General features: G+C 43.4%; 2 protein-coding genes across 5 annotated transcripts; one reads left to right on the forward strand and one right to left on the reverse strand.

The window, feature by feature from the left end:
- Positions 1-1,557: 1,557 nt before the first annotated feature.
- LOC146549227 (GTPase IMAP family member 7-like) lies at positions 1,558-8,503 on the reverse strand. Of its 2 annotated transcripts, XM_085261816.1 has the most exons (4): positions 8,088-8,502; positions 6,088-6,123; positions 5,749-5,853; positions 1,558-3,203 (listed from the first exon to the last, which is right to left on the reverse strand). In XM_085261816.1, the coding sequence occupies exons 1-4, from the start codon at positions 8,095-8,097 to the stop codon at positions 2,440-2,442; spliced, it is 915 nt and encodes a 304-aa protein (XP_085117942.1). In that variant the 5' UTR covers positions 8,098-8,502; the 3' UTR covers positions 1,558-2,439. The 2 variants fall into 2 exon arrangements, with proteins under 2 accessions (XP_085117942.1, XP_085117943.1); XM_085261817.1 differs by lacking the exon at positions 6,088-6,123 and having other exon boundaries at positions 8,088-8,503.
- On the forward strand, positions 7,821-25,262 carry LOC146549228 (GTPase IMAP family member 8-like). 3 transcript variants are annotated; one of them, XM_085261813.1, is made up of 3 exons: positions 7,821-8,158; positions 20,928-21,528; positions 21,821-25,262. In XM_085261813.1, exons 2-3 carry the CDS (start codon positions 20,949-20,951, stop codon positions 22,657-22,659), a joined length of 1,419 nt encoding a protein of 472 aa, XP_085117939.1. In that variant the 5' UTR covers positions 7,821-8,158; positions 20,928-20,948; the 3' UTR covers positions 22,660-25,262. The 3 variants fall into 3 exon arrangements, with proteins under 3 accessions (XP_085117939.1, XP_085117941.1, XP_085117940.1); XM_085261815.1 differs by having other exon boundaries at positions 20,931-21,528; XM_085261814.1 differs by lacking the exon at positions 7,821-8,158 and adding an exon at positions 9,541-11,448 and having other exon boundaries at positions 20,931-21,528.
- Positions 25,263-25,916: the final 654 nt, after the last annotated feature.

The raw sequence follows: 25,916 nt of genomic DNA on the forward strand, positions 1-25,916 counted from the left end.
CTGTCAGACACACAATAATGCAGGAGACTCAAACTAAGAACTGGTCGAGAGACTAACATGAAGCCATGCAATGATCCAGCGTCGGAGAGAGCTCCACGACAGTCTCAAGTAGCTCCTCCGACAGGCCTGATCAGCTGCAGGTGTGTCAAGGTCTTCAGGTGTGGCCAATCACCTGCCAGGGCCACACCCACACACCTACATGCACATATGTCTACAAGCAGGGAGAACGAGGGACAGCAATACAAAATACATACATTATAATATTAGTCCATAACTGCTCAGGGTCCCTGGGTCGCTCAGACCCAGGACCCTGACAATATGTTAAAAGACGATCTAGAGCAGGGGTGTCAAACTCAATTGCACAGGGGGCCAAAACTCAAGGCACACTTTAGGTCACGGGCCAAACAAGATAAACATTTATTGAACACACTAAAACAATGTTTTTTAAACATAAATATGAATAAAAACAGACAGGAATATTATTCCAGATTAAATACACTTAAAAAAATCATCGATTTAATGTTCAATATTTCCTCTCCACGGATGAAGATGGCCAGCTGTGCAATGTCCACCATGTCTATACTTTCATCCACAGCAAGAGAGTATGTAATAAAGTTTTTGCTTTTTTCACACAACTGTGTTCTTAAATCAGTGGCCATCTCACAATCCCGATCAGAAATCATATTTCTCCTCAGGCTCATATTTGCCAAAATCTGCGTTTTGTCTGGACACAAGACGTAGCACAGCTTCATCATGCAGCTCTTCAGAGTGGTACCGGGCTGATTTGGCTCCTCTGCTACAATAAAACTTGCTTTCACAACAGCTTCACTTTGTGATTTTGCTCTGGTGAAAAAAATCTGCTGAAATGTCAGATTCTTCTTTAGCTCTTCTACTTTCTGTAGTTTCTGCTCTGCATTTAGGTTTTTCAGCTTATCCTGATGTTTTGTCTCGTAGTGCAGTCTTAAATTAAATTCCTTCATTACAGCCACATTAGCTCCACTAATAAGACACACGGGTTTACCAGCAATGTCTGTAAACATATATTCAGTCACCCACTGGCGCTGAAAGGCTCTGCTTTCAGAATCAACTTTTCTCTCCACCATTGTGAGCGGTTAGCTTCGCAATAACAGAAGTTTGACTTGATTGACAATGTTCAGTTAGCCTAGCGTTCAGCAAGGAGCCTGCAGCGCTGCATTATGGGATCTGTAGTTTGTTTATTATTAGCACCTCATATCGCTGGGCCATGCATAACAATAATAGTACATCTACATAAAATGATCTCGCGGGCCGGATATAAATGTACGCCAGCCGGATGTGGCCCGCGGGCCTTGACTTTGACACATGTGTCCTAGAGTATTTAAAAGTAGAATGGGAGGGAGAGCCTTCAGTTTTCAGGCCCCTCTTCTGTGGAACCAGCTTCCAGTTTGGATTCAGGAGACAGACACTATCTTTTAAGATTCAAACTTTCCTTTTCGCTAAAGCATCTAGTGTCATGGCTAGTGGGTCAAGCCGTGTGGGGTTTAATAAGGACCCAAAACGCAGGTACTGTTGATGTGAGTGAGCTTTTATTGAAAGAGAGTGACATTCAACCAAAAGTGAGGGTGGCGAGAAAGTGAACTAAGAAATACTCTAAACTGAGAAAACTAAGAACTAAACAACAAACTTGAACATGAGGGGAAGGAGAGCAGAGGTAACATGAAAAATGACCAGCAGGAAGAACAGCATGGAGGAACACAGACTGACCAGAAACAAGCAGGAGAAAACACAGGGCTTATATACACACAGGAGCAATCAGGGAATGAGAAGCAGGAGGGAGACACAGCTGGGGTTAATTATATGCAACGAGACAAGGGGAAGCAAAACTAGACTCACTGCACTGGGACTGGGATTATCAAAATAAAACAGGAAACGAGACAATTCACAGAGACACGGACTTGACACTGAGAGACAGACTCAAGAATACACACAAGAATATAACACATGGAACACAAGGAAGACTGTGACTTAAACTAAAAACCAGAACAACAAATAACATCAAGAGAACAGAACCATGAATAACCAATAATCAGGAAATAAAACTTAAACAGAAAACACTGGGAAACACCCAGGACCATGACATATAGTTAGGGCTAGATCAGGTGACCCTGAATCCTCCCTTAGTTATGCTGCAATAGGTGTAGGCTGCTGGGTGATTCCCATGATGCACTGGGTGCTTGCTCATATGCAAGTTGTCTGATTGTTAGGGTCTTCTCAACTGTGGCTGATTGTTGTTTATCTTACAATAATAAGTGCCTTGAGGCGACTGTTGATTTGGAGCTATATGAATTGAATTGAATATGAGTTTCAGCTTAAAGATATGCGTTGGATAGGAGGGACCTGCTCATAGCTCCACCTCACATGCTGTGAGACTCACACTGGTCATTATGTGGGGTCTGAGCTTCAGTTCAGCTTCAGGGTTTCATGAAACTTGGCTATACACTCTATGGAGTCTGCAGCCACAGTCTGCTCCACAACCTGACGCACTCCGCTCTCTAAAGCCCAATAATAACGCTTCATCTCCTCCAGCTCAGACTGCAATCGTTCCTTCACCTGCTGTTTCTCCTCCTGAGCCTCCTCCAGCTTCTTCTCATACTTTAATTCCACTGCTTTGATTTCCTCCTCCAGCTTCTTCTGGTAAAACTCTCTGAGCTCTGACTCTTTTTGTTTCAGCATCTCCTCCACCTGCAGGTAGGTGTAGTTGGAGTAAAACCTTCCCCCATTGTCGGCCACCATTTTGTCCATCTTCTCTAGCAGATCAAGGACCTGACCACGATCATTAGCGCTGAGATTGTTGAAGGCGTGGTATCTGTTTCCAGCCTTCTTCAGGACCTCCTGCAGCTCAGGTCCTGCTCCTTTTAACACTTTTTCAAAGTCTGTCTTAACCCTGTCTCCATGGGTGAAGAGGATCATGGTGTACCTCCAGGCACCCTCTCCAAAGATCTCCTCCACCTTCTTCACGGCGTCTCGTTCCTCTGTTGAGAAGGGTCCCACCTTGATGACCAGCAGGATGGCGTGGGGCCCCGGGGCCGACATGTTGATGCATTTGGAGATCTCCCTCTTTACGGCATCTTCAGACAGAGAGGTGTCGAAGAGGCCGGGAGTGTCGACGATGGTCAGCTCCCGTTTGAACACCTCCCCTCTCTTCTTACAGCACTCCCTGGTGACTAAAGAAAGAACATCAGACTAGCCACGAAGAAGGATGACAATCACAGACACATATTTCTGCTGTAAAAACTCACCAGATTAGAATATTTTTATACATGTTCTAAGAATCCAAACCTTAACAAGTAACATTTGATCACAGAAGCTCAGCTAAATAGCAGCGCTGCATGTTTTTCACACTGGCTCCAAATTTCTGAATGATTTTGATTTCTTTCATCTAAAATCAGGATTGGTCCTCAATGATGTGGCAGATGATCATTTAACACCAGGTGGTATGTATGTATGTATATATGGGTGTGTGTGTGTGTGATTGCTAGATTGTTATGCAATTCTAGCTTTATATTTTAAGCACTTTTCAATATATTTTTTTGAAAAATGGTCTCTTGACCCACCCCCAGGCCTTTTGTTTTGCGCATTTGTTTTGAAATATGACACAACAGTCTTTCTTGCCATCAAATTGAGAGAGGATTTGTAATTTGGGACAGACAGACATATAATATATATATATCTATATCTATCTATCTATCGATCAATCGATATATATATATATATATATATATATATATATATATATATATATATATATATATATATATATATATATATATATATGGAGTGCAGAATTATTAGGCAAATGAGTATTTTGTCCACATCATCCTCTTCATGCATGTTGTCTTACTCCAAGCAGTCTGAGGTACACCTGTGCACTACTCATGATGTCAGATCAGCATCCTGATGTGGCACACCTGTGAGGTGGGATGGATTATCTCAATATGGCAGATGTGCCCACTACCACACATTTGGACTGATTTGTGACCACTGTTTGGGAGGGATGGTTATATTGTGTATCTGGAATGAATTTTAGGTCTGGGAGCTTGAGGGTCCTGCGCAGTATCTTAGCTGTTCCCAGGACTGCGCTCTTCTGGACAGAGATCTCCGATGTTGTTCCCGGGATCTGCTGGAGCCACTCGCCTAGCTTGGGAGTCACCGCACCAAGTGCTCCGATTACCACGGGGACCACAGCAGCAGCTGGATAGCGTAGTGGTTAGACTACACGCCTTTGGAACAGAGGATCGCAAGTTCGATTCCTGCCTGGGGCGTCTGTATCCAGTAAGGGTCCTAAGGCTAGACCCCCTATGCTAAGCAAGCCTACCGCAGACATGAGCGAGACAGATAAATATGAAGGCATGCCGTCTCGGACGTCGCCCGGATCAACAAGGTCCGCGTCAGGTGTTGAGGAACCAGGGCACCCTGACGAAAAGTGGGCTACTGGAACAAGAAGGCATCGGTGGGCAAGAGACGAAAACAGGGCGTTGTTGGAATGCTACTACGCAAGTAACCCCGGCAGAAGGGGCTACATATATATATATGTGTGTGTGTGTGTATATATATATATGTGTGGATGTTGGGTATCGAAGAATCCATAGGTCCGTCATCCTATTCATGTAGCCCCTTCTGCCGGGGTTATTTGCGTAGTAGCATTCCAACAACGCCCTGTTTTCGTCTCTTGCCCACCGATGCCTTCTTGTTCCAGTAGCCCACTTTTCGTCAGGGTGCCCTGGTTCCTCAACACCTGACGCGGACCTTGTTGATCCGGGCGACGTCCGAGCCGGCATGCCTTCATATTTATCTGTCTCGCTCATGTCTGCGGTAGGCTCGCTTAGCATAGGGGGTCTAGCCTTAGGACCCTTACTGGATACAGACGCCCCAGGCAGGAAGCGAACTTGCGATCCTGGGTTCCAAAGGCGTGTAGTCTAACCACTACATATATACACACACACACACACACACACACACACACACACACACACACACACACACATACATACATACATACATATATATATATATATATATATATATATCACTTAGAAACTCCCAAATTCCAAACTGGATAAGACCAACTTAGTTAGTCTTAGTAGTTTGTTAGTTTGGTTTTTGTGGTACAGTTTGTCATATTTCTTCAATCCAGCATAAAATTCAAATGAAAACTGCATTTTTTTTTTAATTTTTGTGACTAAGGATTGCATGTTAAAAGGCTTTCTACATGCTTTATTTTACAGTATTGTATAAATCTACTATATATATATATATATATATATATATATATATATATATATATATATATATATATATATATATATATATATATATATATATATATATATATAATTCAGAAATTTTTACAGGTTGTTGTGCAATATTAAGTTATTTAGTAGTCTGTGCTCAAATTGGGACTTTGAAGGAGTGCTGGACTTGTTGTTTCATATTTTAGCATGCCAATACTCAGAAAGTTTTTGTGATATCTGTCCCAAATTGCAGATCCTGATTCATTTTGACGGTAAAAAAAGACCAGTTGAAATAGTTTTTGACATTCATGATCAAACATTGCGTCAGATTTCAATTTCATGGAATTTGAAGATGCTGGTGCAGATAATGCTTTAAAAGTTGACAGATTAGAGATGGAGTGACTCTGGGGAAAGTCTGTTTCACAGTTGTGATATAACATATACAGATACATGAAGCAAACGTATTTATGACTGTTACCAGAGAGCCTGCTGATGTCTGCTCTGAAGGCATCTCTTCCCAGGATCGTGTTTCCACTGGAGCTCTTTCCTACTCCAGTCCTCCCAACAAGAACCAGCCTGAATACTGTTACAGGGTCACAGAGAGGAGAAGAACACGGAGCTGAACATCAGAGAGTTTTTAAACCAGCATTTTGACAACAAGCATAGTCATGCACAGTTATGGAACATCAGCATCTAATGACTGACAGCCAAACTGAGAAGAAACAGATTGACCTGCTGTGGGACAAACTGAAAATCATACGCTCTGTGCACACAGCAGTGACATGATGATTTGTTAGGAGTGATGAAGGTTTCAGACCTGGAGGTCGTTCCCTACTCCTCCTCCTTTTAGCTCCTGTAGATGCAGAGACAGAAACATGGGGTGGGGGTTCAAACATGGCTACTGTGTGAAGCTGCACCCTGACAAAGCTTTATATGCCTTCCAGGCTCTGCTCAGACCTGCTCGAAAACAGCCTTCACCTTTACATAAATGTCAAGCTTCACTGAAACACCACAAACCCAGCTGTTTACGTCACAGTCACACGATGTTAATGGCCTCAGTTCATCAGATTTTACATGTAAATATACACTGAACATGTCTCGATGAGCAGGATCACACAGATTCTGTATGCATAAGAAAAAAAACAGTATTTAAACAGCAGTATACCTGAAACATGTGATGTGTGTTACAGGGATTTTTGAAAACGCAGCTTTTTCTATGCGTTTGGGCCTTTCGTTCACACGTAAACGGCGTTTTGGGTGATGGAGATTTTTTTAAAACTCCTGGCAGAGTGGAAATTTTTGAGAACTCGTTTTTCGCGTTTAGGTGTGGAGGAAAACGGAGATTTAGTCACGCAACGTCTGGACCAGAAATCACTCCACATTCTCTATTGTTCCCCGATTGCACCGTATTTGAATTACTGTGCAGAGGTTTGGGGCAATACTTACAAGTGTTCGCTATCATCAATCTTTCTATTACAAAAAAGGGCCCTAAGGATAATCCATAAAACTGGTTACAGAGATCATACAAATCCACTATTCTTAAAATTAAAAATTCTAAAATTCACAGATCTGGTTCATTTTCTCACTGCACAAATTATATATAAAGCAATAAATAACCTGCTTCCTGACAATATTCTAAAAATGTTTTCTAAATACAATTTGAGGGGGGAATTAAATTTAAAACATCCTCATATCCGTACAACATTGAAAAGTTTTTGCATCTCTGTGTGTGGAGTGAAGCTGTGGAACAGCCTAAGTAAAGATATGAAGCAATGTCCGAGCATGGCACAGTTTAAAAAGCGGTTTAAGGGTAGAGATTTGATAGGGTGTTCTTGTCCAATATTTTCATGTGTGTGCGGGTGCACGGGTATGTATGTGTATATATATATATATATATATATATATATCTGTAGGTTGTGTATCCTTGAGGTGTTACTGGGGTTATTGAAAATGTGTATATGTGCGTATGTGTATATACGTATGGATAGATAGAAACATATGTATTTATATAAAAAAAAAGAATAAAAAAAAATACACATGACATATAATGTAATTGCGAGGAGGTATTTCTGTAGTCTATTGATACTAGATAGTGGAAAAGGGGTGGGATTAAATAAGCTTATGCTTCTTCCTGCTCCTTTTTGAACATGAAAGTTATTTGTAGTTGTGGTTGCTCGTTTTCCTTTTGTTTTGCTTTGTTCATTTGTCTCTTTTAATTGTGTGTTGTTGCACTTTTTCAACATTTTCAAAATAAAGATTCAATCAAATCAAATCAACGTCAAAGATTTGCGCCGTTTTTGACGTCACACAGGGCACTCCTGGCCGTGTGCAGGAAATCTCAGAGCCAGCTTCAAAGACCAGTTTAAATTCAGTTAAAAGTTAAATTACTTTATACTTAATTTATTAGGACTACAGTCAGTCTAACAGCCACTCGCACCTTAACAATTTCAAAACCTCAAGTTTAGATAATTTGATGAAAGCAGAAAACTGCAGCATGTTGATTTTTGATTATCTCCTATTCTCTACACTACGGTATGGGGTGATCGACACGATGAAGAAAGGTTTATTTTGATTCACAATAAATTATAAAATAAAAGTCTTAAAGATGACAACATTTTCAGTGGATTTTCACTGAACTTCGTGTCAAAGGCAGGATAATTTTTTACGTGTTTCTGGATCGAAGAAAACAACCACATCGTGGACACAAAACCCATCCGTAAGTGAAAGTGAAAGTTTCAGCGTTGAGCTTAAATACAGTGAGAAGAAAAAGCAAAGTGAATGTGAAGCAGTTCGAACCAGTCAGTGGGTACAGCTCACCTTCTGCCATCACGTCCCTGTTATCATTAATCCAGCTGAACAGGACCAAGAACAGGAAACAGAAACACCAGGTAAGATTACACCTGAGACTCCTGCACTGTCTGCCTGAGATTTATCCCAAAGTGCTACAACAGGGTTTTAGGTCTGAAGGCCGATTACGGCTGTTCCAATACGTCCTACGTTTCCCCAGATTTGAAGGACGGGTCGGGTGGATCCTCCGTGGTCGGTTTTTTCTACGGAAAAATCGCGCGGCGTAAATTGAGGAAGTTGAAGTGGATACTTTGTCGAAGAGCACAATACAACTGTTTGAGAACGCGGAAACCCGTCGTTGTGGGATCACGGACTTTGGAGGTTAGTAATAGCATAAAGTTGTGTGTGGCTGGCTAGAATGGCGTATCAGGAAGATGATGACGATGAAATGGATTTTGGTGACTGGACCCCGGTTTCGAGTGGGGGAGGATCAGGAAGAGGGAAAAGCAGGAGAGATGAGGAAAGTTTGTTTGGGACACAGTCCAGTAAACGGAGTTTGGAGGAGAACAGTTCGAATTAAGCATCCTGGGTTGTTCGTGAGGAAAAAAATTAAAATAATCCTGGAGTTAAAGAAGGAAGATGAGGATGTGAAGCCCAATAGCGTTGTCTAGAGAGTTGAAAAAGGAGTTTGGAGAAGTTCAGCTGGCTAAAATTGTCATTTGTTGATAGTGGTTAAGACAGAAGAACGGAAAAGCATTTGTATGGAGACTGCAGGAAAGAAAAGGCTATTAGGAGAAAGTAAAGTGACATGTGGGGTGATTACAGGTACTCCAGTAGAGGAGAATCTGGAAAAGCTTAAGCGTCTCTAAGGCTGCCCTACCAGAATTAAAATAGCATGAGCTTTCCAATTATGTTCCGCCGCCCCTCAGGTGCTATAAATGCCAAAGATATGGGTACATCGCTGCAGTTTGCAGGGGGAAACAGGGGTGAACACTGATTTGAGGAATGTGGGGATGATGTACAGGATAAATGCAGTAACTGTGGGGGCAGCACAGGGTGAGTTATGGGGGGTGGAAAGTAAGGAAGAAGGCCATGGAGGTCGAGCAAGTCTAAGTAGCTCATAACACAAGTTACACAGAGACTGTCAAGAGGGTACAGAAGGCAAAGGACGAGACAGGAAAGGTTCAACCAACGCCAACATCAGAATTAGTACAAACAGAAGGAAGTCATGCAAGACTGGCAGTGGAGAAGATGATTTTGTTTATTGCCTATGTCATAAATTGCATAGATCAAGTGAAACAAAACGGAGAAAATTAGAATAACTGTGGAAGGAGCAAAGAGTTTTTTTTGGCATTAAAGATATATCTTGGGAACATATCAATAAAATACTTGAAAGGGAGGGGGAAGCTGGAGGACCAGGGGAGAGGATAACATAATTACGTTACAGTGGAACGCCAGAAGTTTGATTGCAAATGGACAAAAATTTAAAGGATTCATCAAAAAATGCAAAAAGAAACCAGAAATAATCTGTATTCAGGAAACCTGGCTCAAATCTACTTTAGATTTTGTTATTAAAGGTTATGATAGTGTCTGCAGAGATAGAAAGGAGGGTAATGGAGGAGGATGTGCAACATTTGTGAAACAAGGGATCCAATATAGAGTTATAGCTATAGGAACACAGTTAGAATATATTATACTTGAAGTCCGGTCAAGAAATGGCAGCATGAGATTGGCCACACCAGCTAACAAACTGTTATCAGTAGAGGAACGTATTTAAGGGGAAAAGTAATTTGGTGTTGGGACTTTAATGCACACAGCACAATATGGGGTAATTATAATGATGGGAATGGCGTAGTGATTGAGGAATCGATAGAGCTAAAAAATGATGTGTGTCTGAATGATGGAAGTGGTCCAAGAGTGAATGTTAGAACAGGGGCAGAATTGACCTCACATTATTGTCGGACTCATTGGCTGTAGGACTGGGCGATATATCGAGTTCTTAAAAAATATCAACAATCTCACCTCTCAGGTATCTGTATCCTGGACCGCAAAGCCTTCCCAGCCCCAAAACAAACCACCTCACAAAACTCACATACTCATAAAAGTGAGAAGTGGGGTGACATTACTAAAGCAGTGGCCTATCATATCGCTAAAGACATGGTCCCCAACCCATTTTTTGCACAAAGTACTAGATGATTGTACAGGAGTACCCACAAAGAAGCACTTTGGAAAACTTTACTTCAGTGGAAACCTTTTTAAAGAGCAAGTCGCCTTTGTTATCATGCTCTGCATCTTTTTAGTTTACATCATAACTGCACAATTGTGAGCTTTTTAGTGTTTAATATATATATTATTTTCACAATGAAATACAAAAATACAAAACATAAAAGTAAAAGAGGAGAGAAAAATAAAAATAAAAACCCACCCTAACAAATAACACCCCTGTTCCCTGTCAAGTAATCAAAAGTTTAAAAGGAAAAAACAATTCACATCAGTGCAAAATAACACCAGCCAAGGTATACAGAATAAGAGGGAAGAAAAAATAAGCAAACAAATATAATTAAAAATAAATAAATAAAGGTCACTCCTGAACCTGTGTAGATGGTTGGTCAAAAAATATCAAAAATATCAAATATTTACAGAGCTTCTCAAGACGAACCTAATTTTCTCTAATTTAAGATGAAATAATACATCCTTAATGCGAAACTGTGGGTGGGGCCGCGTCCTTCCACTTCAAAAGTATTAGACATCTTGCCAATTAGTGATGGGTCGTTCGCGAACGAAATGGCTCTTAGAGCCGGCTCTTTGACGTGAACGACGCGAGCCGGCTCCTTATCGCGAGCCGTCACGTGGGGGTTTTTTTTCTTTCTCTCACCCTCTCTCTCGCACTTTTTTCCCGCTTCACTTCGCACCTGAGCCTTGTGCTTTATCCTGGGCAGAGGGGGGAGGGGCGGTAGTTACACTCAGTAGCACAGGAACAGAGCCAGAGGGAGAGAGAGAGAAAGAGAGCCAGGGACAACAACGTCACATTAGAAAGGTATAGTAATCATCCACAACTATAGGGCTTTGGAGCGTGATGTCACGGGGGTGGGCGTGGAAAGGATTTTGGCCCGATCCGCCATTTTGGGGGTCTAAGTGAGGAGCGAAAGCATAGCCATGGTTCGTACTTGCTGTGTGGTCGGCTGCAATGTTCGATCTTACGACCGGCACGGGAATAAGTTTGGATTGTCTTTTTATGCTTTCCCAACCTGGAAGCAACATGAAGGAGCTCATGTATCGGATATTACCAAACGAAGGCGTCTAGCCTGGATAGCAGCCGTGAGACGAGCTGATATCAAGTTCTGTTACGTCTCCAGATATCAGTTGGTGTGCTCAAGACATTTTCATTCCGGTAAGTTCTAAATATGTTCACATCACACTTTATAGCTGAATAACATCATCGTTGGTGGTCTCGGAAGTTATAGAAATTGCGATCAAACATCGAATGGAGTGACTTGATTGGTTGATGTAAAGACAATAAATGAAATGAGACAGGAAGGACACAAATTGGCGTTAATAATTTGCCCGATTATCAATGTGTTAATTTGCATGTACTTTACAATTACAGGCATATAATATTATAACGATATTTTAGCAGTTCAATGATAAATGTATAACATTAATTATGGTGGGGGGTGGAAAATGGCTATTTCACTCGATGCACTCCAGCTGACTTACTTTGACGACGTACTCAGAGTTTGGCGGCTTGAAAATAGCCAAATCTTGCACCCAGCCATTTGTAAATTGGATGTGCGCCTCCAGTGACTTGTAATTACGAAACTGGTTCGCTGTGTAAGCGCTTACTCCACAAACAAGATACGTGAAGATATCGGGGTAGGACAGTGGCGGTAAGTCGTCTGGGTCTTTACTCCACTGCCGTATTTCATATGGGTCCAGATTTGCGATGCACTCTATTTTTTTCAAGTACCGCTGCTTCGCCTCTGGACGCAATCGGTCTCTATACCGTCCGTTTTCTTTTTTAGCTGCTTTTAAGCATGTTTCTTGTCGTCGTCGTTCCAATACAGTGTGTTTGTTTTGATTCGTAGACCCCGAAAATGGAGCTGCGCTCCCACAATGCATTGCGGCGTGACGTCAACCCCAAAGCCCTATTTTCGGTTGCAGATGATAAAGGATTCAAAAAGTTTATTCATGAAGGCCCATATGACAGAGAATATGCATGTTCTTTTTGTTTTCATATTATAATTTATATTTAATTGTGTTGTGGTTTGCAGTGTTTTGTGTTGTTTTCACTTTAAATTTGTAAAAGGAAAAAGCTGAAAATTTAAATAGTTAAAAGTTGAAATGTGAATAGTTGATTTTTGTATTATATGATTTATTTATTACATTTTATGTGGAGTGAAAAAATAAAAGTATATTTACAGTGGCCCCTACAGACAAAGCACATACAAACTTCAAATCACGTACAAACTCTGAAGCATGTACAAACTCCAAAACACGTAAAAACACGTACAAAAAACTCAGAAGCACATAAAAACTCAAAACACGTACAAAAGACAACAGAAGTGCTCCAGGGTGCTGGGCGCAGTGTGTTGAGCTTTTGTTACCTAGTGGTTACACAAGCCAGCAAGTACCAACGACCGGATTTGGTGTGTGGTATCCATCCATCCATCCATCTTCATCCGCTTATCCGAGGTCGGGTCGCGGGGGTAGCAGCCTAAGCAAAGAGGTCCAGACCTCCCTCTCCCCAGCCACCTCCTCCAGCTTGTCCGGGGGAATACCAAGGCGTTCCCAGGCCAGCCGAGAGATATAATCTCTCCAGCGTGTCCTGGGTCTGCCCCGGGGCCTCCTCCCGGTGGGACATGCCTGGAACACCTCGCCCAGGAGGCGCCCAGGGGGCATCCTTGCCAGATGCCCGAACCACCTCAGCTGGCTCCTTTCGATGTGGAGCAGCAGCTGCTCTACTCTAAGCCCCTCCCGGATGGCCGAACTTCTCACCCTATCTCTAAGGGAGAGGCCAGCCACCCTTCGGAGGAAGCTCATTTCCGCCGCTTGTATCCGCGATCTCGTTCTTTCGGTCACTACCCACAGCTCGTGGCCATAGGTGAGGGTAGGGACGTAGATCGACCGGTAAATTGAGAGCTTCGCTTTTACACTCAGCTCCCTCTTCACCACGACTGACCGGTGCAGCGTCCGCATTACTGCAGCCGCAGCCCCAATCCGTCTGTCGATCTCCAGCTCCCTTCTCCCATCACTCGCGAACAAGACCCCGAGATACTTGAACTCCTCCACTTGGGGCAGGAACTCATCCCCGACCCGGAGTGGGCACTCCACCCTTTTCCGGCTGAGAACCATGGCCTCAGATTTGGAGGTGCTGATCCTCATTCCCGCTGCGTTACACTCGGCTGCGAACCGCTCCAGTGCGAGCTGGAGGCCCTCACCCGATGAAGCCAACAGAACCACATCATCCGCAAAAATCAGAGATGAGATTCTGAGGCCACCAAAGCGAAAGCCCTCCGCCACTTGGCTGCGCCTAGAAATCCTGTCCATAAAAATTATGAACAGAACCGGAGACAAAGGGCAGCCTTGGCGGAGCCCATCACCCACCGGGAACGAGTCCGACTTATTGCCGGCAATGCGAACCAAGCTCTTGCAACGGTTGTATAGGGATTGAATGGCCCGTAGCAATGGGCCAGACACCCCATACTCGCGCAACACCTCCCACAGGACGCCCCGAGGGACACGGTCGAATGCCTTCTCCAGGTCCACAAAACACATGTAGACTGGTTGGGCAAACTCCCATGCACCCTCAAGTATCCTCGAGAGGACAAAGAGCTGGTCCAGTGTTCCGCGACCAGGACGAAAACCGCATTGTTCCTCCTGTATCCGAGGTTCGACTAGCGGACGAACCCTCCTCTCCAGCACCCTGGCATAGACTTTCCCGGGGAGGCTGAGGAGTGTGATCCCCCTGTAGTTGGAACACACCCTCCGGTCCCCCTTCTTGAAGATGGGGACCACCACCCCGGTCTGCCAGTCCACAGGTACTGCCCCTGATCTCCACGCAACATTGCAGAGACGTGTCAACCAAGACAGCCCTACAACGTCCAGAGCCTTCAGGAACTCGGGGCGGACCTCATCGACACCAGGGGCTCTGCCACCAAGGAGTTGTTTAACTGCCTCAGTGACCTCGCCCCCGGAAATCGGTGGGTCACACCCCTCATCCCCAGACTCTGCTTCCTCCCCGGAAGACGTGTCAGTGGGATTAAGGAGGTCCTCGAAGTATTCCTTCCACCGCCCGACAATTTTCTCAGTCGACGTCAACAGCGCTCCGCCAGCACTATACACAGTGCAGGTAGAGCACCGCTTTCCCCTCCTGAGACGCCTGACGGTTTGCCAGAATCTCTTCGAGGCAGTCCGAAAGTCTTTTTCCATGGCCTCTCCGAACTCCTCCCACACCCGAGTTTTTGCTTCAGCCACTGCCCGAGCCGCATTCCGCTTGGCCTGTCGATACCTGTCGGCTGCCTCCGGAGTCCCACAGGCTAACCAAGCCCGATAGGCCTCCTTCTTCAGCCTGGTGGCTCCCTTCACCTCTGGTGTCCACCATTTGGTTCGGGGATTACCACCACGGCAGGCACCAACCACCTTGCGGCCGCAGCTCAATGCAGCAGCTTCGGCAATGGAGACGCTGAACATGGTCCATTCGGACTCAATGTCCCCAGTCTCCCTCGGAATGCTGTTGAAGCTCTGCCGGAGGTGTGCGTTGAAGATCTCGCGGACTGGGGCCTCTGCTAGACGTTCCCAGCACACCCTCACTACGCGTTTAGGTGCACCAGGTCTGTCCAGCGTCCTCCCCCGCCACCTGATCCAACTCACCACCAGGTGGTGATCAGTTGACAGCTCAGCCCCTCTCTTTACCCGAGTGTCCAGAACATATGGTCGCAGGTCTGGTGATACGATTACAAAATCGATCATCGACCTACGGCCTAGAGCATCCTGGTGCCACGTGCACTTATGGACACTCTTATGTTCGAACAGGGTGTTCGTTATGGCCAAACTGTGATTAGCACAGAAGTCCAATAACAAAGCACCGCTCGGGTTCAGATCAGGGAGGCCGTTCCTCCCAATCACGCCCCTCCAGGTCTCGCTGTCGTTACCCACGTGAGCATTGAAGTCTCCCAGCAGGACAACAGAGTCTCCAGGTGGAGCACCTTCCAGCACCCCCCCCAGGGACTCTAAGAAGGCTGGGTACTCCGAACTGCCACTCGGCGCATAAGCGCAGATGACAGTCAGGACCCGTTCCCCGACCCTAAGGCGCAGGGAACAAACCCTCTCGTCCACCGGGAAAAACCCCAACGTACCGGCAGCAAGCCGAGGGGATATAAGAATACCCACCCCAGCCCGCCGCCTCTCACCAGGGGCAACTCCAGACTGAGACAGAGTCCAGCCCCTCTCCAGGAGACTGGTTCCAGAGCCCAGACAATGCGTAGAGGTGAGCCCAACTATATCTAGCCGGTACCTCTCAACCTCACGCACCAACTCAGGCTCCTTCCCCACCAGAGAGGTGACATTCCATGTCCCTATTGCCAGTCTTGGCAGCCGGGGGTCGGTCCGCCAGGGCCTCCGCTCCTGGCCGCCACCCGGCTCACAATGCACCCGACCCCTATGGCGCCTCCTGCGGGTGGTGGGCCTGCGGGAGGATGGGCCCATGTCTCCTCTTCGGGCTGTGCCCGGCCGGGCCCCATGGACTAAGGCCCGGCCACCAGACGCTCGCCCTCGGGCACCCTCCCCGGGCCTGGCTCCAGGGCGGGGCCCCGGTAACCCTATCCCGGGCAGGGTAAACTGTTCCCTCGATATTCTTTTCATGGGGGTCTTCTGAATCGCTCTTTGTCTGGTCCCTCACCCAGGACCAGTTTGCCATGGGAGACCCTACCAGGGGGCAAAAGCCCCCAGACAACATAGCCCCTGGGATCCCTGGGACACACAAACCCCTCCACCACGATAAGGTAGCGATTCAAGGAGGAGTGGTGTGTGGTATGTGGTAGTAACAGGTAAATGAACTTTTTTTTTTAATTATTTGAATATATATGAGTGCCTGTGTATAAATACACAAACAATACACACATGCTTTCAATTGTGTAATTTAAGTGATCTAGTAGCTCTGCTTTGGAAGTTCAGTTCATGCTAGAAATGTGTTTTGGAGTTTGTACATGTTTTGTCTCTAGGGGCCACCGCGTATATTTATATATAAACATATACAAATAAAACCACTTGTTTTTACGTTAGTAATTCCTTTTGTGCATAATTTTATATTATTGTTAATAATAAATTAATTAAAGCAACAAAACAACCTGAAGAGCCGGTTCGGAGCCGAAAGAGCTGGCTCTCTTTAGTGAGCCGAACCGAAAGAGCCGGATCTCTAAAAAGAGCCGGAAATCCCATCACTATTGCCAATAGTGTAGAGAAGGCAATAAGTCTTTGACCTCCTGCCTGTAGTGCCAGACCATCGGAATTGACCCCAAATAAGAATAAAAGTGGATTGAGTGATACTCAATCCACTCAATCCAAGTGATAGGGCAGGGATAGCTCAGTAGGTAGAGTGGTTGCCCCATGATCGGAAGGTCGGGGGTTCGATTCCCCTTAACAGCTACCCTGAGGTACCCCTGAGCAAGGTACCGTCCCTACACACTGCTCCCCGGGCGCCCAATGGCTGCCCACTGCTTCACTGAGTGAATGGGTTAAATGCAGAGAGCAATTTCCCCACGGGGCTCAATAAAGTACAATAAAAAGTACACACTTTCTTTCTTCTTTCTCTCATTTCAAATATGCATCACAGACATCCGTCCAGAACCTTTGTATTTTGGGACGGGACCAAAATATATGGATCAAGGTGGCCTCTGCCAATTTACATCTTTCGCACGTTGGGTCAGTCTGAGGATACATCTTTGCCAATTTTGATTTGCTGAAATGTACCCTATGCACTATTTTAAACTGTAGAAGGCAATGTCTTGCATACATGGAGGACGAGTGAATATTACTTAGAACATTGCCCCAGTCTGCTTCAGTAATACAGATTTTAGGATCCTCTTTCCAAGATCGCTTAATTGCAGACATAGAAGAAGAACCCAGGCGCAAAATCAGAACAAGTACTGATGATATGGCCTTTTTCTTAACCGGGTTAAAACACATGTCATCCATTACATCATTAGGGGGTTTATTCGGGAACCGTGGCATAGAGCCTGAAAGAAAGTGTCGTATTTGTAGATACCTAAAAAAATGAGAGGGGGGTAAGTTGTATTTAATTGTGAGCTTTTTGATATGCACAAAAACAAAATTGTTTTATTTCATTCATGGAGCATTAAATATTAATTCTAAAAATAAATCTTAGTTTGTTTTACAGAAGAACAGACAAAACTGACTAACTTTTGTCAATATCAAATAAACTGAGAACTAAAAGGAAATTCTCAATCTCTCCTTGTTGTATAGCTTAGCTTTTCAAACAGTTTTAACAGTTACTTTAGTCTGACAAAAGCCGAATGACGAATTAGCGCTTCCAGTCAGAGACTGAGGCTACGTCTACACGTACACGGGTGTTTTTGAAAACGGAGATTTTCTGTTTTCGTTTTAAAAAATAATCCCGTCCACACAAAGGCAGAAATGAAGGAAAACGCCGCTATGAACATGCCAAAGCAGCCGGAAACATCAATCCCCTCTCTGGTTGAAACTATTAATAAGTTTAGTGAAATCTCAGGCTATAAAATTAATTTCAATAAATCAGAAGCGATGCCATTGGGCAGTCTGAAACAAAAACCATGGGCCCCTTCTCCATTTCCCTTCACTTGGTCCCCACAGGGCTTTACGTATCTGGGGATTAGGGTCACTCCCGCCTTTGAACAGATGTATAAAAGTAACTTTACCCCCCTATTTGAGCAGGTCAAATTAGATCTAGAGAGATGGAAGTCCTTACAGTTATCCTGGCTCGGTCGTATCGCTCTTCTGAAAATGATTATTCTACCCAGGCTACTTTACCCAATACAGATGGTTCAGACCCTTTTCCCACATAAAACTATCCAAACTCTAAATGGCTAGTTCAGCTCCTTTGTTTGGGCAGGGAGGAAACCTCGTCTTAAAATATCCACGTTATGTCTTCCATCCTCAAAAGGGGGCCTTGATTTCCCAGATATAAGAAAGTATCAGCTGAGCACCCATATGCGTATAGCTGCCGATTGGGTACAACAGCCTTCTCCTGTCTGGTTGGATATTGAGAGCTCTATGTCTAACTTTCCTTTGAAAAGTTTGCTTTTTGTAGGGAAACTTAAGACCTTAACGATGTTCTGTAGCAACCCACTCACATTATCTACTGTTAAAGCTTGGCGAATGGTTCAAAAACTAGAAGGAAGGTCTCACTTAACATCTCTTTTCACTCCCTTATCCGATTATCCTCTTTTTTTGCCCGGGACCACTGACCCCGGCTTTCGGAACTGGGCTGCGAATGGTATTTCTACCTTTTCTGACTTAATGGACGGGTCTAACCTCATGTCCTTTGACCAGCTAATCTATAAATACAACATTCATAAGCATGACTTCTTTAGATATTTACAAGTGAGGGACCATATACAGAGGGCTACAACAATACTCACTAATCAAACTGTCTCTAAATGTGAAAAGCAGATATTTCAGCCAAACCTTAGAACTTCTATAAAAATTTGTTATGGCCTGTTAACAGAATTTGGGGTCACTGACACAACCAATTTGAAGAGGACTTGGGAAAAGGAATTAAATATAGAGATCAGTGACGAGGTATGGGACAAAGTCTGGGAGAATGCTAAATCTCTGAGCGTCTGTAATAAAGTTAAGGCAATCCAAATTAAAATCCTACACAGAGCTCACATATCACCTCTTCAACGCCATAAATACAATTCAGACCTTTCTCCGCTGTGCCCTAAATGTAAAATAGAGGTGGGCAACCTCACGCACTGTCTATGGTCCTGCCGGAAAATACAACAATTTTGGTTCCTCATACAGTGTGAATTGGATAAGATCTTCACCACTGACACTGAATGCAATCCACTGTGTATGCTACTTGGAGTGGCAAACGACAAAATTAGGGGGAAGTTTGGAAAGCAGCTCTATGCACTGTTAACATTCTGTGCAAGGAAATGTGACCCATTTATGGCGTATGTCGGCTTGGATATTTCTCTTATTTTCTCACGGGCCTTGGTATAATGCAAGCAGATAACTGCTATTTTACATGTATGTATTGGTAATTGTATCTCAGCTAAAGATCTTTTGTCAGAGTTATATAACAGAGTTTGGGAGGGCAGGAAACTGCTGGAAGGAGGCTGTGGTGGTGCCCATACATAAACCAGGAAAGGATGATACAAATGCAGGAAATTACAGACCTATAGCTTTAACACTTAATATCTGTAAAATAATGGAGCAAATGGTAAATGAAAATCTAATATATTATATAGAAAGTAAAGGATACATATCTAAACATCAAAGTGGGTTCAGAAGAGGGAGAAATACAATTGTTCCAGTATTGTGTTTGGAACATGACCTCAGGAAAGCATGCGTCAGGAAAGCAGACTGTGGAGAGAGTTTATGTATGAGAAGCAACAAAGAGCCTTCAGGTGCTCCAAATCAACCTCAGACTCAAACATCAGAACAGGCTTTTCCCCGCAGCACGCCGTGTAAGAAATACTCAGAAAAAAAATGTGGTCGTTGCATCTTGTGTCTTAAAAAAAAAAAGTATCGTTTCATGCATCGGTCAAAACACTCGACTCCAGGTACATGAAGCCCACCTGAAAACACTTCACACACAAGTTGCCCGAGATTCACAGAATTTACAGAAAATGCACTATTTTCTGATATATGTAGTTATCAGGATATGAGATTTTGGTCATATCATACAGCCCTACATTCAAGTGTTTTCAGTGTGGGAGAAAGAACTCGGGGCCTTCAATTTAAACACTATGAAAGGCAGTAACATGTTTAATATTCAGAAACTTAAAGTATGTATCAGCATTCATAGTACTGCTGTGTTTGTTGCATCATATTGCTGTAAATGTTTATATGCTTTATATAATTTGAGTTAAGTTCATCTTTTCTGCTACATCATATTTTATAAGGATGTTATCTGAGCTGAGCAATAAATCAAATAAAAAGTCTGAGAAATCAGACAGAAACTCTGTGTAAGGCCCAGGTGGACAATAGATGATAACAAATAAGACTGTCTTGGTCTTTGGTTGATTAATTGGCTGGTGTGAAAAATTGCTGCCACAACGCCTCCTCGGCCTGTGCTTCAAGGTTTCTGGTAGTTAGTATGACTCGGGGGTGTTGATTCATTTAAACTAACATAATCATCCTGCTGCAACCAGGTTTCTGTAAGGCAGATTAAATTGATTTGTTGATCAATTATTAAGTCATATACTAACAGAGACTTGGAGGAGAGAGACCTAATATTTAATAATCCACATTTCACTGTTTTACTCTTTGGTTCAGATGTGGATACTGTGTTGTTCTGTCTTTGTGATTTTTATGTTTAAAATATGTTTGTGTTCTCTATTATCAAGTGCTACTGAAAGTATTGTTACATGTTCAGCAGTGGAGGGCAGTCTTGTCCCTCATCATGGCTGCCAGTGTCGACATGGTCAGATGGTCACAAGTATCACAGACTCTTAGAGAGTAGGTCAGAAAAAAGCTGGTGCTCAGGGGCTTTATCGTTTCCTCCTGTTGTGGAGGTTTCAGAAAGGCTGCTGAACCTTGAACAGTTTTTTCCACTTCCTTGTAAACATACTTCTGGTATTGTAGGAGTCTGATGAACTGTCAGAGAAGACACAGTAAAGAGAATAAACTGCATTGTGTTGTCTCCAGCAGGATCCTGGATGATTCAGCATGGCTTCAAGTCCAGATCTTACAATTATGCTCCTGGGAAATACAGGAGTTGGGAAAAGTGCTTCAGGAAACACGATTCTGGGATATGATGCTTTTAAGTCCAAACCATCCTTCAAATCTGTGACCAGGAAAATCAATGAAGCAACTGAAAGAGTGTTTGGGAAGCAGATCTCCATCATCGATACTCCAGGAATACTAGACTTCAAGGAGGAGATTGAAAGGTGGTGTCATGATCTCCTGCAGTCCTCAAGACCTTGTCTGTTCCTGTTGGTGATCAGTGTTGGAAGGTTCACAAGGGAACAAGAGAAGGCTGCGAGGGAGACAATTTCAGTGCTCAGAGTAGAAGACGATGGGCTGGAAAAGAGCTACATACTGTTCACAAACGGTGACAGCTTAAAGGAAAAAACAGTGGAGGATTTTATCTTTGAAGATGATGAAAGTTCACTTCCAGACATTGTTAAAGAATTTAAAGGGAAGTATCACTCGTTCAATAATGAGACAGGAGAAAGGGAACAAGTGAAACAGCTGCTGATAAAGTCAGAACACCTTCAAACAACAGATCAACAATCTCACCTCTCAGGTATCATGCTGGCTTGCATTATTTGTCAGATAACGTCTGTGAGTTACTAATATGAATTGTCCAAGTGGGTTTTAATGATGAGCATAGTTCGGCAGATTGGCTATCCCAGAGGTGAAGGACATCACTGTGTACTTCCTGTTCTGTTCTATAAATTCACTTCAGTTACGTTGAACAGGCACAACAGTCATCTAATTTTATTGTAAGATAAAAAGCACACAGTATCAACTCTGAAACTATGAAAAGGTCATTTTAATGTCTTTCGTGTTTTTTATTTATGTTCTCCTCCCTGCAGGTGCTAGCTGTGGGGCGTTTGGCAGACCGCGGGATACGAGAGTCATCCTGATTGGTCTTCCTGAAGGAGGGAAGAGTTCAACAGGAAACACCATCCTGGGATGCAAGATGTTCAGCACAGACTGTGACTTTAATGCAGTCTGTACTGAGACTGTGTCAAAGTCAGCAGAGGTGGAGGATCATTGGCTGACGGTGGTCGACACTCCAGGATTCACTGATGAAATATTAACTCCTGAGCAGCTGTACATGGAGATGACAAAGACGTTTGTGAAAGCCAGTCCAGGTCCACATGCCTTCATTATTGTGGTCAAAATAGGCAAGATGTCCAAAGCAAATACCACACTGCTTCAAATATTGCAACAGCTGTTTGGCAGTAATTCTAAAAACTACGCCATGGTACTTTTTACTCATGGAGACAAGCTCAAAGGTCAGTCCATTGATGAGATGATTCAGTCCAACAGATGTGCGTCTGAGCTGGTCTCCATGTGTGGAGGCAGATTCTGTGTGTTTGACAATACAAAGAGAGGAAACAGACGGCAGGTTCAGACCTTGATGAATGAAATAGATGACATAGTTAAAGCTAATGGAGGAGGACACTACACCTCTGAGATGTTTCAGATGGCTGAGACGTTCATTAGAGAAGCTAAAAGAACTCAGCACAGTCAGGCAGACAGCAATGATTCCCCACAGCAAACAGCACAAAGGCAAATGGATCGTTTCGGTCAGAGGTGGTGGAAAGACAATTGCAGCGGTGTTCTGGCATGTTTTTGTTGTTGTCGAAGCACAACGGACTCAGATGATGATCAGCAGCTGTTGCTTCATGCAATCATAGATTGCTAAATCTATGATTGCATGACAGTAACACAAAATACCACTCAGTTAGGGATCGCACCCCTCTGTTGTTAATATAAGTTATTACCAATCACACAAGTTTTCTTAGAAGAAGTATTTGGTTTCTGCCTCTTTAACTTGTTGCACTGTGTTTATATTAGACAGCTTCCCATGACGTGCTTGAAATAATCAGGACCTTTGATAAGTCGACCTCTGTCTTAATCTGGGGCCCCACCGTCGAGGTACTGGGAGCAAAGGAGGGGGGGTTCAGTTTCATTGGCTGTAGCACCAGGTCGGGTATGTAAGTGCCGAGGTAGGCATCCCCGACAGAATCAGTTTCCCCCGTGTTGAGAGCACGCGCTGTCCAAATCCCAGACAAACGGGATCCCTCATTCTTGATTTTTAGTTCACAAAAACTTCTTACAATGACTCCTGAAACGTTGGATTTTGTTGTAACCCACAAACTGAACGTAAACGTCAAGACGCTCATCTTTCACTTTTTCAGTAAACTAAAACGTCACTACTTCCACGTCTAGTTGTTGGAATGAAGCAGAGTCAACTGGATCTGCTCTTCCTGCCCAGCGCGCTGCCGAGGCAGGGTAAACAAATTCTGTCTGGAATAACAGCCTTGGCACGACACCTGCATGTGTGGTATCAACCGAAACATCTGAATCTCAGCTAAAAGCTCATATAAACCATTTCTACATCAAACAATTTCTACATCCAACTATCACAGCAAAATAAGAAACAGTAAAAAGACTAGTTACATCATTTAGCCACCTTTGTTGTAGCGTTTGTGTTAAATATTAATTGCGTCGCGTGACGCACAGACAATTTGCTATGCTATAGTTAATTAATTAAAAAGAGGGGTCAGTCGTGCAGTTCGGCCAATAGAAATCGAAGTTACAGCCTGTTAGTTAGTTCCAAGGGACAGAGGGCATTTAAACTGACAGTAGAGCAAGGAAAAAACGGCCCAGTGTTCGTGAGAGTGTGGGTAACCCTCCAACAAAAAACATTTTTAGGCATGTCAATAAAGTTAAATAATTTCTGCTGTTCAAAAACCTTCAACTGACCAACGTGCCAAAATGTGGCAAGTGCCAAACCACCTGATGATCTTTCACTCTTTCACTTCAGATGCATCAGTCTTTACACAGATAATGTTCATATGTTGAGCACTGGGTTTTGGAAGTTTATTGAAGTTTACTGAAGCATATTTGTGTTTTATGCAACAAAATCCAAAAATAAATTAGGTGAGGAAGAAAATCTACTTTTTCTACGTTTCCGCCTCAGTAACTTTGACACAGTAATCTGCAGTAATGTTTCCACTTCTGAAATCTCGCAAGTGTTAACTTTATTTTGATACCAAGATTGTTTATATAGAGTTTGTAATGGCAGAGAAGTACTGCATTCATTTTGAGCATGTCAAACAGGTTTCCTTTGACAGAAGCCTTTCTTTCTTTCTTTTAACATGAATGTGTCTTGCTGTGTAGAGTAACATTTCAGTGGGTTTTGCATTAAACTTTGGTACTGCTCTTACACCAAGTAAATCTGGGGGGATCTCTGATGCCAAATACCTGAGCTCACACTTAAACTTATGAAGTCAGACGGGTGCATAGACAATACACAGCTGAATGTGATTCGCTGAACTGCTGGAAACTGCATTAACAAATAACTGCAAACCTTAATTGGCCCTAAAACTGACTTCTGGTGAGTGCTCCAAGATGGCGGATTAACTTTTTGACTGCTCCTGATCATAAGCGAGGAAAACTCCACAAACTCAATACAATAAACGTATTCATACTGACGATGATATACAATGCGTGGAGGCAGATGTAATTGGCCCTAAAACTAAATCCAACCAGCTTATTTACAGGTCAGGGGCATTAGCTGACAGAGAAAAGTCCATTCACACTGATTTTACGACAGACATTGACTTCCATCCCAGGAGTATTGCCGAGATGTGATATTTCCTGAGTCAGCGTGACTCTGGAAAAACGTCTGTGCATTCATCTCCAACTGTAAAACTGTACAGCTGCAGACTTCAAACCTCCCAAACTCTAAACAAATGGCAGAGAGCACATCAGCCCAGGTTTGCTACTCACAATCCCACAGAGCTGATTTTAAACAACACTGTGGAACGATGAGTTAGAAAAAGAAACTGCCAAGCACACATTTAGCCAACCAGCGATTTAAAAAAACACCGCTTAGCCACACACACACACCAAATTCTTTATCAGTGTCACGTCAGCATTATGCTTCCAAGTCTGTTTGCTTTTATATTTTTATTTTTAGATTGTGTCTTTCTAAGTTTACGTTTATTATGATGGCCATTATCTGCAGGCGTCACAGATCTTTACATTTTAACAATGCATTACAAATTAGGCCTCACATCAGGGTCAATATTGACAACGTGTGTGTAACGTTAGCTTGATGGACTATCATTACTACACCACACACAATATTTCAAATTCATGTTGCCAATTTTAACAGTCGTCAAAGGTCAGACCATAATATGTATTGGTGACAGGTTCTTGTACAAAACTGTTCTTTTGAGTGAACTGGTTCTTGCTTTGGGGAATAAAAACCTTCTGTCTAGTAAAGTATTCATGTCCATCTGTACTGAAATACTTTTTTTTTTTTACATAAAATGTTTGGAATCTTTGTACCAGTAATATTTATGATAAATACAAGCAAAGAATAAAGGAAACTATATTCTACAATTAACCAACAAATGCCGTTTTTTAAAAATCCTGTCCTGTCTAGCAGTTTTTGCCAGACTTACAATCTGAATCCACTGTGGTGCATTTTGCTGTTGCAAGAACAGACATAGAGTCTCTACAGGTTCCTCTGGTTCACGTGACTCATTTACCTGCTTACTCCTTTTTATTTGTGTTATTTCAGTTATTACATTATATCTGGTAAAGTATGACAATGTGTAAGGTAAGACAGGCAACCACTCCCACCACGGTAAAGGCGGGGAAGGCAGTCTACACCTTCACCTGAACAGACCGAAACCAGCATGTGCTCAGCAGCAGCTTCACTGAGTGTGCTCCATGCACGCTGCAGGGCTCACTTCCTGTTCATGTGCCAGAGTGACACCGCAGGATGGTGAGTCAGTGCTCACAGGCGCTTACAGGCCCCGTTTCAGTCTCAGTGTGAGTTTATTTCCCCTCTGACCACAGCGAGGTTCAGCTTCTGTCTCTCACTGACTGCAGGGCGGACCCTCCACAGTTAAACTACACACATGCAGCCCACACTGTGCAGAA

Source organism: Mchenga conophoros, linkage group LG22 (assembly GCF_057382185.1).
Source record: "Mchenga conophoros isolate Kocher_MC1m ecotype Shallow Benthic linkage group LG22, M_conophoros_male_GT1.1, whole genome shotgun sequence".
Classification (NCBI taxonomy): domain Eukaryota; kingdom Metazoa; phylum Chordata; class Actinopteri; order Cichliformes; family Cichlidae; genus Mchenga; species Mchenga conophoros.

Bases quoted from the DNA above. Each gene is read 5' to 3' on its own strand.
- LOC146549227 (XM_085261816.1), bottom strand. The intron at 5,854-6,087 runs GTCTGAAACCTT...ACCCTGTAACAG, and splicing joins GAGTAGGGAACGACCTCCAG to TATTCAGGCTGGTTCTTGTT. The intron at 3,204-5,748 runs GTAACAGTCATA...TTCTTTCTTTAG, and splicing joins AGACATCAGCAGGCTCTCTG to TCACCAGGGAGTGCTGTAAG.
- LOC146549228 (XM_085261813.1), top strand. From the start codon at position 20,949: ATGGCTTCAAGTCCAGATCTTACAATTATGCTCCTGGGAAATACAGGA. The intron at 21,529-21,820 runs GTATCATGCTGG...TCCTCCCTGCAG, and splicing joins TCAACAATCTCACCTCTCAG to GTGCTAGCTGTGGGGCGTTT.